At 39.4% G+C, this 12,360-nt stretch overlaps 1 protein-coding gene across 1 annotated transcript; it reads left to right on the plus strand.

Moving 5' to 3' along the window:
- Nucleotides 1–2,048: 2,048 nt before the first annotated feature.
- Nucleotides 2,049–11,690, plus strand: LOC143483008 (uncharacterized). The gene is made up of 7 exons (XM_076981670.1): nt 2,049–5,435; nt 7,412–7,711; nt 7,942–8,187; nt 9,436–9,732; nt 10,125–10,370; nt 10,452–10,567; nt 10,932–11,690. The coding sequence occupies exons 1-6, from the start codon at nt 5,327–5,329 to the stop codon at nt 10,544–10,546; spliced, it is 1,293 nt and encodes a 430-aa protein (XP_076837785.1). The 5' UTR covers nt 2,049–5,326; the 3' UTR covers nt 10,547–10,567; nt 10,932–11,690.
- The last annotated feature ends 670 nt before the right edge of the window (nt 11,691–12,360 follow it).

The raw sequence follows: 12,360 nt of genomic DNA on the forward strand, positions 1-12,360 counted from the left end.
TAATCCTAACCCTTGAGGTGCCAACATTATTGTAGCACTGCGGACATTACTATATCTAATGATATATTTGTACAGATTATGAATACAGGAAAACGACTTGCATGACAGTAACACTTAGTATAGAGAAACATCTGTGGCTTTATAAAAGTAGTGTATGACCTCTTTTCTAAACTTAGCCATTCAATTTAGCATGAGACCAAAACTCTTGTTCAGAAGGTTTTCTATTATATTTCCAAATGTTTTTGTTCTTGCTGTGTTTGCAGGTTCAGGTGTGATGAGTGATGTGTACAGTGAACTACCACAGTGGCACCTGCACATGGTTATAATGACCTTTCATTATTGAACAATTCTATTGTGATTATTCTATCTTCCAACAACCTATAAGTTTCTTATATAATTTCTAACACTTTATTTTGATCGTACCCCTATAGATAACCTATTGATTAAGTAATACAACAGCAAAGTAATACACTTTCTGCATGCATGTATGAAAGGTGATATACAAATTAAGGTTATTACTATTTTTAATAAAATAACACCTTACTCTGAGCAGGGTGGCCCAATATCTCTAGGTCATACAGGGAGCATTTCTGAGTCTATACTGAGTGTCATACATTCAGCCCTCAAGGACTCCAATACCCAGAATTTCATAACCTGGCTGTCCTGTCCTGAGTGACACCTGTTCCCCATTTACACACAACTGGACTCGTTTGTTGTTTGTGAAGTATTGCTGAATTTAATAAACATACCAATCATGTTTCTGTTTCTATTTAAGATTCAGAGTCTGCCTCTCTGAATTATTTATTGGTGTTATGACTCCATATTTTGGATTGTGTTTCTGATGGATTATCCTCAATCTGCCCTTCACCCATTTCAGCCTGACAACAATTCCAATTGTAACCCTTCCATTTAATCTGCAAGCGTCTATGTTGTCATGTCATAACCGTCACACTCAGTCTATATATAAATGAATATGCTGTTGTTTTTTTTACATTCTTAAGTACTTAGCAAGGTTTTTGTACAGCCGAGGTATTTTTAGTAGAATCATAGCTGTTTCTCAGTTTGTTTGTAGGAGGTGCTCAAAATTTTCTGTACGGTTTAAGTTATTAAAAGTATTTTGAAAAAAAAAGTAGGGGTGTTTTTTGCTAAATCATTATGGCCTGTTATGTATACAGTAACAAACTAGTGGCTACTTACTTCAGACATTTATTAGGCTGTCCTACTAAATGCCTTACTAATTACATTACATGCTGCCCAAACAACTTTGATAATGAGCTTGGCAGTCCAGTTTCAGAGCAGAAGCTCCCAGAGTCTAAAAGACAAATTTTTCATGTCCTAACATATTAAACAGTCATATAATCATATGACCCCATTTTTGGCTCTGTGTTGATCATGTGCTGTAAAAAGATGAGAACCAAACTGTCGACTTTAAAACATTAAATGGGCAATGCAGTCCAAAAACACGGAGGAAATTAGGTAAATTGGCTGTCCCTACAAAATTCTCTGAGTGTGTCTCTCCTTGTCTTCTTGTTCAATAAAGGTTTTCTGTGCATGAAGGTGTGTCTGTACAACCACTGGTGGCTCATGCTCTGTCATGGGTGTTCTCACTCCACTTCCTGCACATGATTCAGTTGTGGTTTCCTGTAATGACATGCTGGGTCATGTTGTGCACAAGGACTGCTGCACCTTGCCAGAAAGAAGTTGTAAAAGCTTGAACCTGTGCTTGTAAAGTGACCTTGGGTTATTGAAAGGTGTTTATATTAATTGAAGTTTCATTCATATCGTGGTTTGCATAGATTCGTGTTGTAATAATAATAATAATCTTTATTTGTATAGCACCTTTCATACATACATGCAACTCAAAGTGCTTTACAGAATATGATCTCTCTTTCTCCTGCGGGTCAGAACCCTTGCAGCAGCGTTCTGAACTCGCTGTAGGTGCGAAATAGAGCTCTTTGGAAGAGCAGGTAGAACAGCGTTACAATAATCTAGCCTTGATGTGATAAATGCATGGACAAGTTTTTCACTGTCAGCAGGAGAGAGCATATCTTGGACCTTAGCAATGTTTCGAAGGTGAAAATAAGCTGTCTTGCATGTAGTCATGATGTGTGATTTGAAGCTAAGCTCATTATCAAAGGTGACACCCAGATTCTTAACACATAGTTTGGCATTCAGATTAATTTGATTTAAATGAGTCTGGACATCATTCCTTTGTGAATCACTACCAAGAACAAGAATCTCTGTCTTCTCTTTATTTAATTGCAGAAAATTGTCAGACATCCATGTCTGTATATCATCTATGCAGTCAAAGTGAACAAATTGATTTTAGGGCTTTAGGTTCTAGAACAGGGGTCACCAACGTGGTGCCTGCGGGCACCATGTCGCCCGCGGGCTTGTTTTAAAAATAGCTCACTATAGTGCCATGCACCAAAGCGCTGCATCATTTATGTTTTCGCTACTATTATAGATTGTCCGCGGGTGTTAGCGGTCTTCCCACTTAGTAATTGACACTCGCACATGCAACAACTTTTCGTTCGATTGATGCGTATTAATCTGGTAGCCCTCCGCAATAATTGGTATCCAAGAAGTAGCTCCCAGTCTCAAAAAGGTTGGTGACCCCTGTTCTAGAGAAATGTAAAATGTCATCTGCATATTGATGATAACGAATACTATGTTTGTTAATGATATGTGGTAACGGAAGCATATACAGGTTGAACAGTAACGGCCCAATAATTGATCCTTGGGGGACGCCACAAGTTATTTTTTGACGTGTGGAGGAAGAGGTACCTAATGCAACACAGTAATCACGCCCAGTTAAATACGATCTAAACCAGTCTAAGACTAAGCCACCCAGCTCTGTAGTCGATCAAGAAGTATTTCATGATCAACGGTGTCAAAAGCGGCACTTAAATCTAGCAGAAAAAGGACTGAGAGTTTGCCTGCATCCTTATTCAATCTCAGGTCATTTACTACCTTAAGTAGTGCTTTTTCAGTGCTGTGGAGAACTCTGAAACCAGACTGAAAAGTGTCATTTATCTGATTTACTTTGATATAATTATTCAACTGGATTGACACAACTTTTTCAATGATTTTGCTAAGAAAGGAAAGGTTAGATATAGGTCGATAGTTGTTGAGAATTGTGGGATCATGATATCTGTTCTGTTTTAAGAATATTAGAGAATTCTCCCAGTTGCAGAGGCTGATTAACAATCTTTAGAACTTCATTAACTAATGAGTTCAGAACCTGCTTGAAAAAGCATGTTGGTAAAGGGTTTAGTTCACATGTAGAGGATTTTAGTGATGAAATCACACCAAGTAGTCTTACCATGTCAACTTCTTGGAAATAAGACATATTAAAGTTAAAGTTAGGCTGAGTAACTGTTATAAGGGTTGATAGTCTACTGGTGCGTGTTGCTATGTTCTGCCTTATACTAGTAATGTTGTCCCTAAAAAATATTGCAAATTCCTCACAATTTAAGTTTCAGGGAAGACACAGGAGGTGGGGTTTACTAGCTGATCTATACTTCTGAACAAGACAGCTGAGTTATTATTGGATGAATTGATTAAGGTAGAGAAGTAGTTTTTCCTTGCTGATTTCACTTCACTGTTGTAATTCTGCAATGTTGTTTTATAAATATCAAAATGTACTTGCAATTTTGACCTTCGCCAACGTCTCTCAGCCTGCCTACAATCTTGCCTAAATTTTATAATAGATGGAGTGTTTCTCCAGAGCATCTTAATTTTACCAGAGACAATTTTAGTTACCTTTGGTGCCACAGCATCAATACAGTTCCTAACTCTGTGTGTGAATGTTTCAACTAACTCATTCCCATTTTCTGAGATAAATCAAAATCTATTAAAATCCTAGAAAGCATTTCTGCAAAATAGTCAAGAAAATTTGTATGTAGTCTGGGAGGATGATAGATAACAATCAAAAGAACTGAATAAGTACTGTTGAGTTGTACTGCCAGATATTCAAACGTAGGATGTTCCCCTAATGAGATCTGTTTACAGCGGAATGCTTTATGGTAAAAACATGCAACACCACCCCCTCTCTTATTTACTCTAGAGACATTAAAATAGTTAAAGTCTGGAGGCGAAGCTTCATTTAGCACTATTGCTCCATTGCTAATAAGCCAAGTCTCTGTTAGAAAAAGAAAGTCCAGACAACAATCTTCAATTAATTTAGCTATGATAAAAGACTTGTTTGTGAGACTTTGAAGACTTGATGTGTTTGATCAGCATAGCTTACATCACTTGTGCATTTCACTGGGATCAAATTTTGTTTGTTACAATGTTTTGTACTACGATGTTTTCTTCCGATGACATTTTTATTTCGATTCTGAGAGCCAAGCCACCGGCTATTTAAAAGAAGTGGAATGTAACGCTAGGAGCATGGGTTCCAGTGTGTCAGACCTGAGAATTCACTGAGTGTGCAGGAGAAGTAGGTGAGTTCTTACAAGACTGCAGACTGTAGTGTTGCAGAACCTCTTCAATCTCCTGGAGTTTACCTCTGAGACTGTGGACAGATTCTCTGACAGGAGACGGTGAGCTCCTGTGACTGACATTACTGACATTACTGCTGGCAGTTGGGTGTAAGTTCCGCAGGCGAGTGATTCCATACATTAGATTATCCACAAGCATCATGGGTATCACATCACAGACAGTAACACGAGGAAAGCAAAAGGCCTTTATACTGGTGCTCCATACATCTCTGATGACTGAGTCCCCAATCAGCAGAGTTTTGGGTTGTAGAAGTGATGGGGAGGTGTAAATATTTTCTTTAATACTGCAAAGCAGTTGCAGGCATCGATGTCTTTTGGAAACTTTGCGTTACGAAGCGAAGAGTGCTACCTATTTTAACTTCAATTGCAATGGTGATGTATTACCTCTGCGTGTTTGCGCAGAACTGACATCGAGTCTAGTGGCAAGTGTTGTTTTTGGGGGGGGGGAAGTTGCCTGATGACATAAGTGGGGACAGGATTCCAAACAAAAGGAAGGAATAGCATGGCGTTTGTTTTATTCCGAGCCTCAAGGTTCTTATTGAAGACATTGTCGTGTTACCCTGTTGCAAATACTAATTCTAAAAAGTGAAGTGGAACTTGTGTTCACGTGGTTTATTTGAAAAGGAGTTATTCTGCTGTGGACCCTGACGAGACACTGGGGCAGGACAGGACACTGATACTTCAGTCTATGGCGCAAATACAGTTTACATTGCACAATGGAGCTGTTGCTTTTGTTACTGACAACAAAAGTAGGGCTTTTGTTGCTCAATCACACCTAATTCAGTTTATCCGAGCTCATTGTGTTTCCCACGTTTAATAAAATGAAACAGCATCCTGTATTTAGAAAGAGTAGTAGTAGAAGTAGAGCTGAGATGATGGCGATTCTGGTGCGACTGTTCATTTTTCTCTCCATTTTGATTACCATTACAGGTACGTTGTCTAATCTGTCCCAGATTAAAGTCAAATGGTATCATAGTCTGTAAATTGTAGTTTGGTCTCTGCTGTTACGTTCCATATAATTCTGTCAACATTAGCTGATTTGATTGTGTTAAAAGCAGATTCACAATGGAGAAAAACACTTCAACTTCTGAGTGTTTATTAGTTATTTACACATGAATGTATCTAAAACACTATAGTTATCATTATGAGGGTTTCTTGGTCAGATGCAAATGCGAAGAAGTAATGAACACACCATTTGTTACTTTAAGTATTTTTGTATGATGTATTTTTGCATTTTATTTAATTGGTTCATTTTTGTGATTTTACTGCAACGTTATAGAACACTCTTTTTGGTTCCATAACATGGAGTACTGGCACATGTCTTTCTTGTGAGCAGTGGTGGCGTGTCAATAGGAGGCGCTGGGGCACTGCCCCATCAAATTATCCAGAGAATAAATACTATTTATACATATAAACTTATGTAAGTTGTATATTGCAAAAGCATTATGAAACTAGTAACACTGACCATTAAAGTTTGTTTTTTTTTTTAAGATCACAAATTGTATCCGCTGAATTTCTCTGACATTACATGTATACCGTTTACTTCCTGTGTGGGACATCAGGCAATTGCGTGTGTATGTAGGTAATTAACCAAGTGATTCGTGTCATGCGTGTGTCATGTTTTGTGGTAAGTGTTTGTGGTAAAGGGGGGCAAAGGAAGTGGGGGGGGGGGGGGGGCAAATACAACAGTAGACACAGTCGTGGGGACAAACACAGACACAGTGATGGGAAGGGGAAAGGACATAAACGGAAGCAAGAGTTAAGGCAAAAGCGCAGGAACAGAGACACATACATGGATGGTGACAGGTACAAACACAAATTGTCCTGGACGCCATGCAGGAACTCCCTGTCCTTCTGGGACCACAACCCCGCAGGTGCTGCAACCTACTGAGGTCCTTTTGGACTTCTACATCTCCATAGTACTCCCCTAATCTGAGGAAAGAGAAGACTCCCCTTCCCACTAACCACCCTCCCCCAGGCAGCTCCACCCCCTCCACGTAGATGATCCAGAGGAGTCCCTAGAGAGTATTCGAACGCTTGTGGACTGGCCTCCTTCCCCAAGTACTCCACAGTCTCAGGGAAGGACGAGCAGCCATGCCAGTCCTGGTTCGGTGGCCGCTCCTCGTCAGGGTTCAGAGGGGAGTCCATCCCCTGGACAGTGAAGCCAGCTAGGACCAGGGTTAGTGCTGGTGTGCCGTGGGAGGAGCTGTGGGACAGAGGAAGTGAGCCCCTCACTGACTGGTAGCTTCCTCTCTGGAGACCAGGTCAGACATTTCCCTAAAGAAGCTCACCAGTCTCTCATCTTCCACTGCGCAAGAGCAGGACCGCAAATATTAGCTGATCCCTGGAGGGAAACCTGCTCTTCTCCTCTCAGAGTGTTGGCTATGGGGTTAGTGGACACGACAGGCAGGAGGCACTTGCCTTTCCCCCCTCCATATTTACCCTTTCGCATCCTTTGGACTCGTCCTTCTATCACGTTTTGAGGGTGAGGCAGGACGCTGAGGCCAGAGAAGCGAAAATAGTGCAGTTTTATTTCTATTACCAATAGCGCTTAGCAACAGAAAACACATATAACACGGAGGCACTCCACCCACCATCGACTCACACTAAATACACTCACATTAACAAGACAAGTGCAATACAAAATGAGACTAGAGACTAGAGACAGGTGAGACGAATAACACAGATGAACACACATGCACAGAGTAACCCAAGGGAGGAGTCAGGGGTGGACCGTGACTGTCATTTGCTTTCTTACTGTTCCTCTTCATGCCTTTAAACTACTGTGTCTTTATGAACTCAACAGTGAGACATATTGTGCAATTTTAAAGGTGATGAAAACCTGCAGATAATTTTGCATTTTAGGCGGCTATTATGTTAACATAATTTTTTTTTGTTTCTTACAGCGTCCCATGATTACTTTAGTGTGGTTGGACATACACTGGATGTAAATCTGGACACACAACGTCGTATAAACCTCAGAACAATTAAATGGATGTTTGACAAAAAATCAATGTTGACATACACAAAATATCATGAAGACCTAAAAGTATTTCATCCTTATGACGGAAGAGTTGAGTTTAATGAGAGCATATTTTGTCTGACACTTAAGAACCTAATTAAGAATGATACTGGAAAGTATAAAATAGAAATATACAATACAGCACGGGAAATCTATGCTAATAAGTACACACTCACTGTACTGGGTAAGTCTTGGAGCTTGTGTGTCATGTGGTATCACAGTGAAACTAAGCCCAACATCAGTGTTACCTGAACCATCACATAGAGCAGGACTCTTTATGGGACTTTGACACATCCACTTGCTGATAATTATCTCACTATGAATGGTGTAGAACCATTTTGCATTCGGTTTGTGTAACCAGCAGTACTTGTGTAATATTCTTGTATATTGTTGTTTGTGTGTTTGTGCACCCAGATCCAGTGGTTGCTCCAAATCTTACCTATAGTCGTCCTCAGAAAAGCAGTGACACTTGTAAAGTGTCCTGTGAAAGTCAGGACCTCTCAGTCTCTACTAGCTGTTCTAATGAAACCTGTGAGGCAAAAAACGCAACATCATCAAACCTCAATCTTGTCCTGCATGTCACCGGCACGACTGTCAACTGTACTGTCAGCAACAAAGCAATGTGGATCAACACTACACTGGATATTAAACTCTGTGAAGGTTCGCACATGCACTTACACACATATCCACTGCATGCCATGGTAAAGATGTGTAACAAAATCACCACCCATTTCTGTCTGCAGGGAACAGTAAGAAGCCGAATGCAAATGGCAGTTCTATCCAAAGTTGTGCTGTGATGGTGTTCACTGTCCTGCTTGTCTCGGTTACTGTGTCATGAAATGGACACGGAAAATAACAATAATACTATGACATAGACAATACTATGAGACTGGGGTTTCTTGGGAAGCTTAGCATCACTCAACAGCTATATGACGGTTACAGTACTGGCATTAGAAGGCATAGTGAAGAGGTGACGAGAATAGTAAGCAGTCTAGAATAATCTATTGAGTGAAATTGATTTTACACCCCTCTCAAAACTTTTAGCACCAACTGCCACAGTTTGTGGGAAGTCTTTGCACTTTTTATAAGAGCAGAGAGGAAACTCTCAGTTGACAACTAAACCACTTGGAAATCTTAAAGTTAGTGAACTGTAAACACTAGCTCGCTAGATCCAAAGAGTTCCCACAAGAAAACTAAATCATGACACCTGGTTAAAACGAGGTCCACAAAACGGTTAAACTTTACTGCCTGCTGTAAAGTCCACTTGGTGGATTGACAGAAAGGTCACAAGCATTTGTTGTGTATTGTGCCACAATACACTGTATACGTCTGATTTACGTTTGATTTACTGTTTGTAAATTTGTATTAAACATCTTGTAATGTCATTCCTGAAGTATAAATGTCCTGTCCTTCTCAGCCAACTTGTTACTCTAACGTGGGAGTGCTTTGTCTAAAATATCCATTAAAATATTAAGGTATTTCAAATGAAAGTAAACCAATGTATAAAGTTTTGACTGCAGCTATATAGAAGCTACTGAACAGCTGATTCAGGTACAAATTTAAGTGTCAGAAAAATGTCAGTGCATCTGATGTTGCAAGAGCAGGACCGCAAATATTAGCTGATCCCTGGAGGGAAACCTGCTCATCTCCTCTAGTGGACACGAAGGGTAGTGCAGGGAGGCGTTTGCCTTTCCCCCCTCCATATTTACCCTTTCGCATCCTTTGTGCTCGTCCTTCTGTCATGTTGTGAGGGTGAGGCAGGACGCTGAGGTCAGAGAAGCCAGAATAGTGCAGTTTTATTTCTATTACTTCAGATCATTTTGCACCTTACTGGGTGGCTCATTGCACCAATTACGTTAACGTCCCATCATTATTAAATATAAACTATATTTTCTTTCTTTCTTACAGTGTCCAGTGAAGTGTTTAAGGTGGTTGGACATTCACTGGATATACATCTGGATAAACAAAAAATTGAAAACTACATAAAACTTAAATGGATGTTTAAAACTAACTTTATGTTGATATACACAAAAGGTGAAGACCTAAATGTGTCTCCTGCTTATGAGGGCAGAGTGGAGTTTAATAAGAGCATATTTAGTCTGACACTGAAGAACCTAATGAAGAATGATACTGGAAATTATATAGTAAAAATAGATGATGCTAAGAAGGAAATCATCATTGCTGAGTACACACTGACTGTACTGGGTAAGTCTTTGAGCATGGCACTCACTGGTAAAGTGCATTCCTGAATCAAAGGCATCATTTTTCTATTCTATTTTTAATAGTAATTAAGAATGTGTCATACATAATGTACATTAAAAGGACAAATCCTTAATGGAAAACAGAAACATAAGGTGTGTATGAAATGAAGTAAATTAGATTATTTTGTCCTAATCTTGTGTATCATGTAGTATCACAGTGAAGCTAAGCCCAACACCAGTGTTACCTGAACCATCCCATAGACCAGGACTGTTTATGGGACTTTGACACATCTACTTGCCAATAATTATCTCACTATGAACGGTGTAGAACCATTTTAACCAGCAGTACTTGTGTAATATTCTTGTATTTTGTTGTTTGTGTGTTTGTGCACCCAGATCCATTGGTGGCTCCAAATCTTACCTATAGTCGTCCTCAGAAAAGCAGTGACACTTGTAAAGTGTCCTGTGAAAGTCAGGACCTCTCAGTCTCTACTAGCTGTTCTAATGAAACCTGTGAGGCAAAAAATGCAACATCATCAAACCTCAATCTTGGCCTGCATGTCAACGGCACGACTTTCAACTGTACTGTCAGCAACAAAGCCATGTGGATCAACACTACACTGGATATTAAACTCTGTGAAGGTTCGCACATGCACTTACACACATATCCACTGCATGCCATGGTAAAGATGTGTAACAATCACCACCCATTTCTGTCTGCAGGGAACAGTAAGAAGCCGAACTCAAATGGCAGTTCTATCCAAAGTTGTGCTGTGATGGTGTTCACTGTCCTGCTTGTCTCGGTTATTGTGTCATGAAATGGTCACAGAAAAGAACAGGTTATACATGTATATTCCTAACTAAATGTAACAATGTGAATGGACAAGATTCAGTAGGACAATTTAGCTGTTATTTCCACCAAAACATCACTGACAGAAAGTATTACTATTCCACAGCATGCCTTTATGATTTTCCAGGTTTCATAAACCTTACCATAATAATACCATTCATAACTCACCATGGAATTTCATATATATTGTGATATATAGTTATACAAATTATGAATATAGGAAATTGAGAAGTTATATGACAGTAACACTTGTGTGACTTCTTTTCTAAATTTACCTATTCAATATTTAGCAGACCCCAAAGGCTTAGACTCTTGTTTTCCAACTATTATTTTTGTTCTTGCTGTGTTTGCAGGTTCAGGTGTGATGAATGATGTGTGCAGTTACCTACCACAGTGGCATCTTCACATGGATATAATTAAGAAGATTGAGATGATGATGATGATGAAGATGATTGTTATTATTATCATCAACAACAACAACACAACATATGTTGTGGCCCGCAATTTTAAGTTAATTTTAACTATTTTAACTTGCGCCCTTCAAGCAGCTTTACATTTATTTTTGGCCTGGCTCCTCCTTCAAGTTGTGCATCCCTGATCTAGATCATACATGGTGCATTTCTAAGTCTATACTGAGTGTCATGCATTCAGCCTTCACGGACTCCAATACACAGAATTCCAGATCCTGGCTGTCCTGATCTTCCTCCCCTCATTACTGAGTGACACCTGTCCCCCATTTACACACATCCATATATAGGTCATTTCGTGTTTGTGAAGTATTGCTGAATTTATCAAGCATAATGATCATTTTTTCTGTTTCCATTTTTAAGATTGCCTGGCTATTTGACCGTTTTTGTTATTTCTCTTTGCATCGCTCCCTGTACTTTCTCTGCCTCTCTGGTTGTTTATTGGTGTTATGTAGTGATGGGCAAATGAAGCCTTACGAAGCTTTGAGGCTTCCTGTAGAATTGTGCCAAAAATGATTCGAAGCATCAAGGCTTCAGTATAAGTAATAACAGTGACATCTGGTGGTGTCATAGCAGCTGCTCAAGCACCGGACCTCACTGTAACGGCTTCAAATACCATATCTACAATAAAGGTTTTAAAAATAGTGTGGTTTGTTTTGTTTTTCATCACAATACATTACACAAAAGTAAAATATTATAAGCACTCCCTCAAAAATATAATAATTGGTGTTTCTATGAGTAACAAACAAAAGATTTAGGAAAGATTTTTATTGAGAAATAAAAATTTCAACAGTTGTCGGTTTCAGTATACTCCTTTTTTGGCTGTGTAGTTCTCCAGCCTTAGAAAAAATACGTTCACATGGCACAGATGATGCTGGTATGCACAGATATTTGGTAGAAAGTGTCCACAAGTTTGGATTTATGGTCTTTTGTGCAGCCCAATGTTTTAGTGGGTCCTGTCCTCGAGCCAGATGTGGCTCTTTCATATATCTACAAGACATAAAAAAAAGCCAATGAATGACAAATACATTATTCTGAAGCAGTTTCAACAGTAATCCTAACATGTAATACCCGTGGATCTCAACAGCTGCACTGGCAGATGCGCTGCTAATACTTTGCTGGGAACATTAATTGAGCGTGGACTGAACATGATTGTCCAACAAAGCCCATAAGTTCTTCCATGGTCCTGGTTCAGGTGCATTTGTCTCGGGCATTTCCTCTCCTTCTTGATCATGAAGGATCAAGAAGGAAGAAGGCTGAATGGCTCTTTGGGAAATACTGTACCCCTAAGAGTACAGTTGTCAGATCCAAGTTC

This window comes from Brachyhypopomus gauderio, chromosome 19 (assembly GCF_052324685.1).
Source record: "Brachyhypopomus gauderio isolate BG-103 chromosome 19, BGAUD_0.2, whole genome shotgun sequence".
NCBI lineage: Eukaryota > Metazoa > Chordata > Actinopteri > Gymnotiformes > Hypopomidae > Brachyhypopomus > Brachyhypopomus gauderio.

What these genes read in the sequence shown, in the direction of transcription:
- LOC143483008 (XM_076981670.1), top strand. Translation starts at nt 5,327, where the DNA reads ATGAAACAGCATCCTGTATTTAGAAAGAGTAGTAGTAGAAGTAGAGCT. An exon ending in GTACACACTCACTGTACTGG is followed by an intron (nt 7,712 to 7,941) that starts GTAAGTCTTGGA and finishes TTGTGCACCCAG; the next exon opens with ATCCAGTGGTTGCTCCAAAT. An exon ending in GGATATTAAACTCTGTGAAG is followed by an intron (nt 8,188 to 9,435) that starts GTTCGCACATGC and finishes TCTTTCTTACAG; the next exon opens with TGTCCAGTGAAGTGTTTAAG.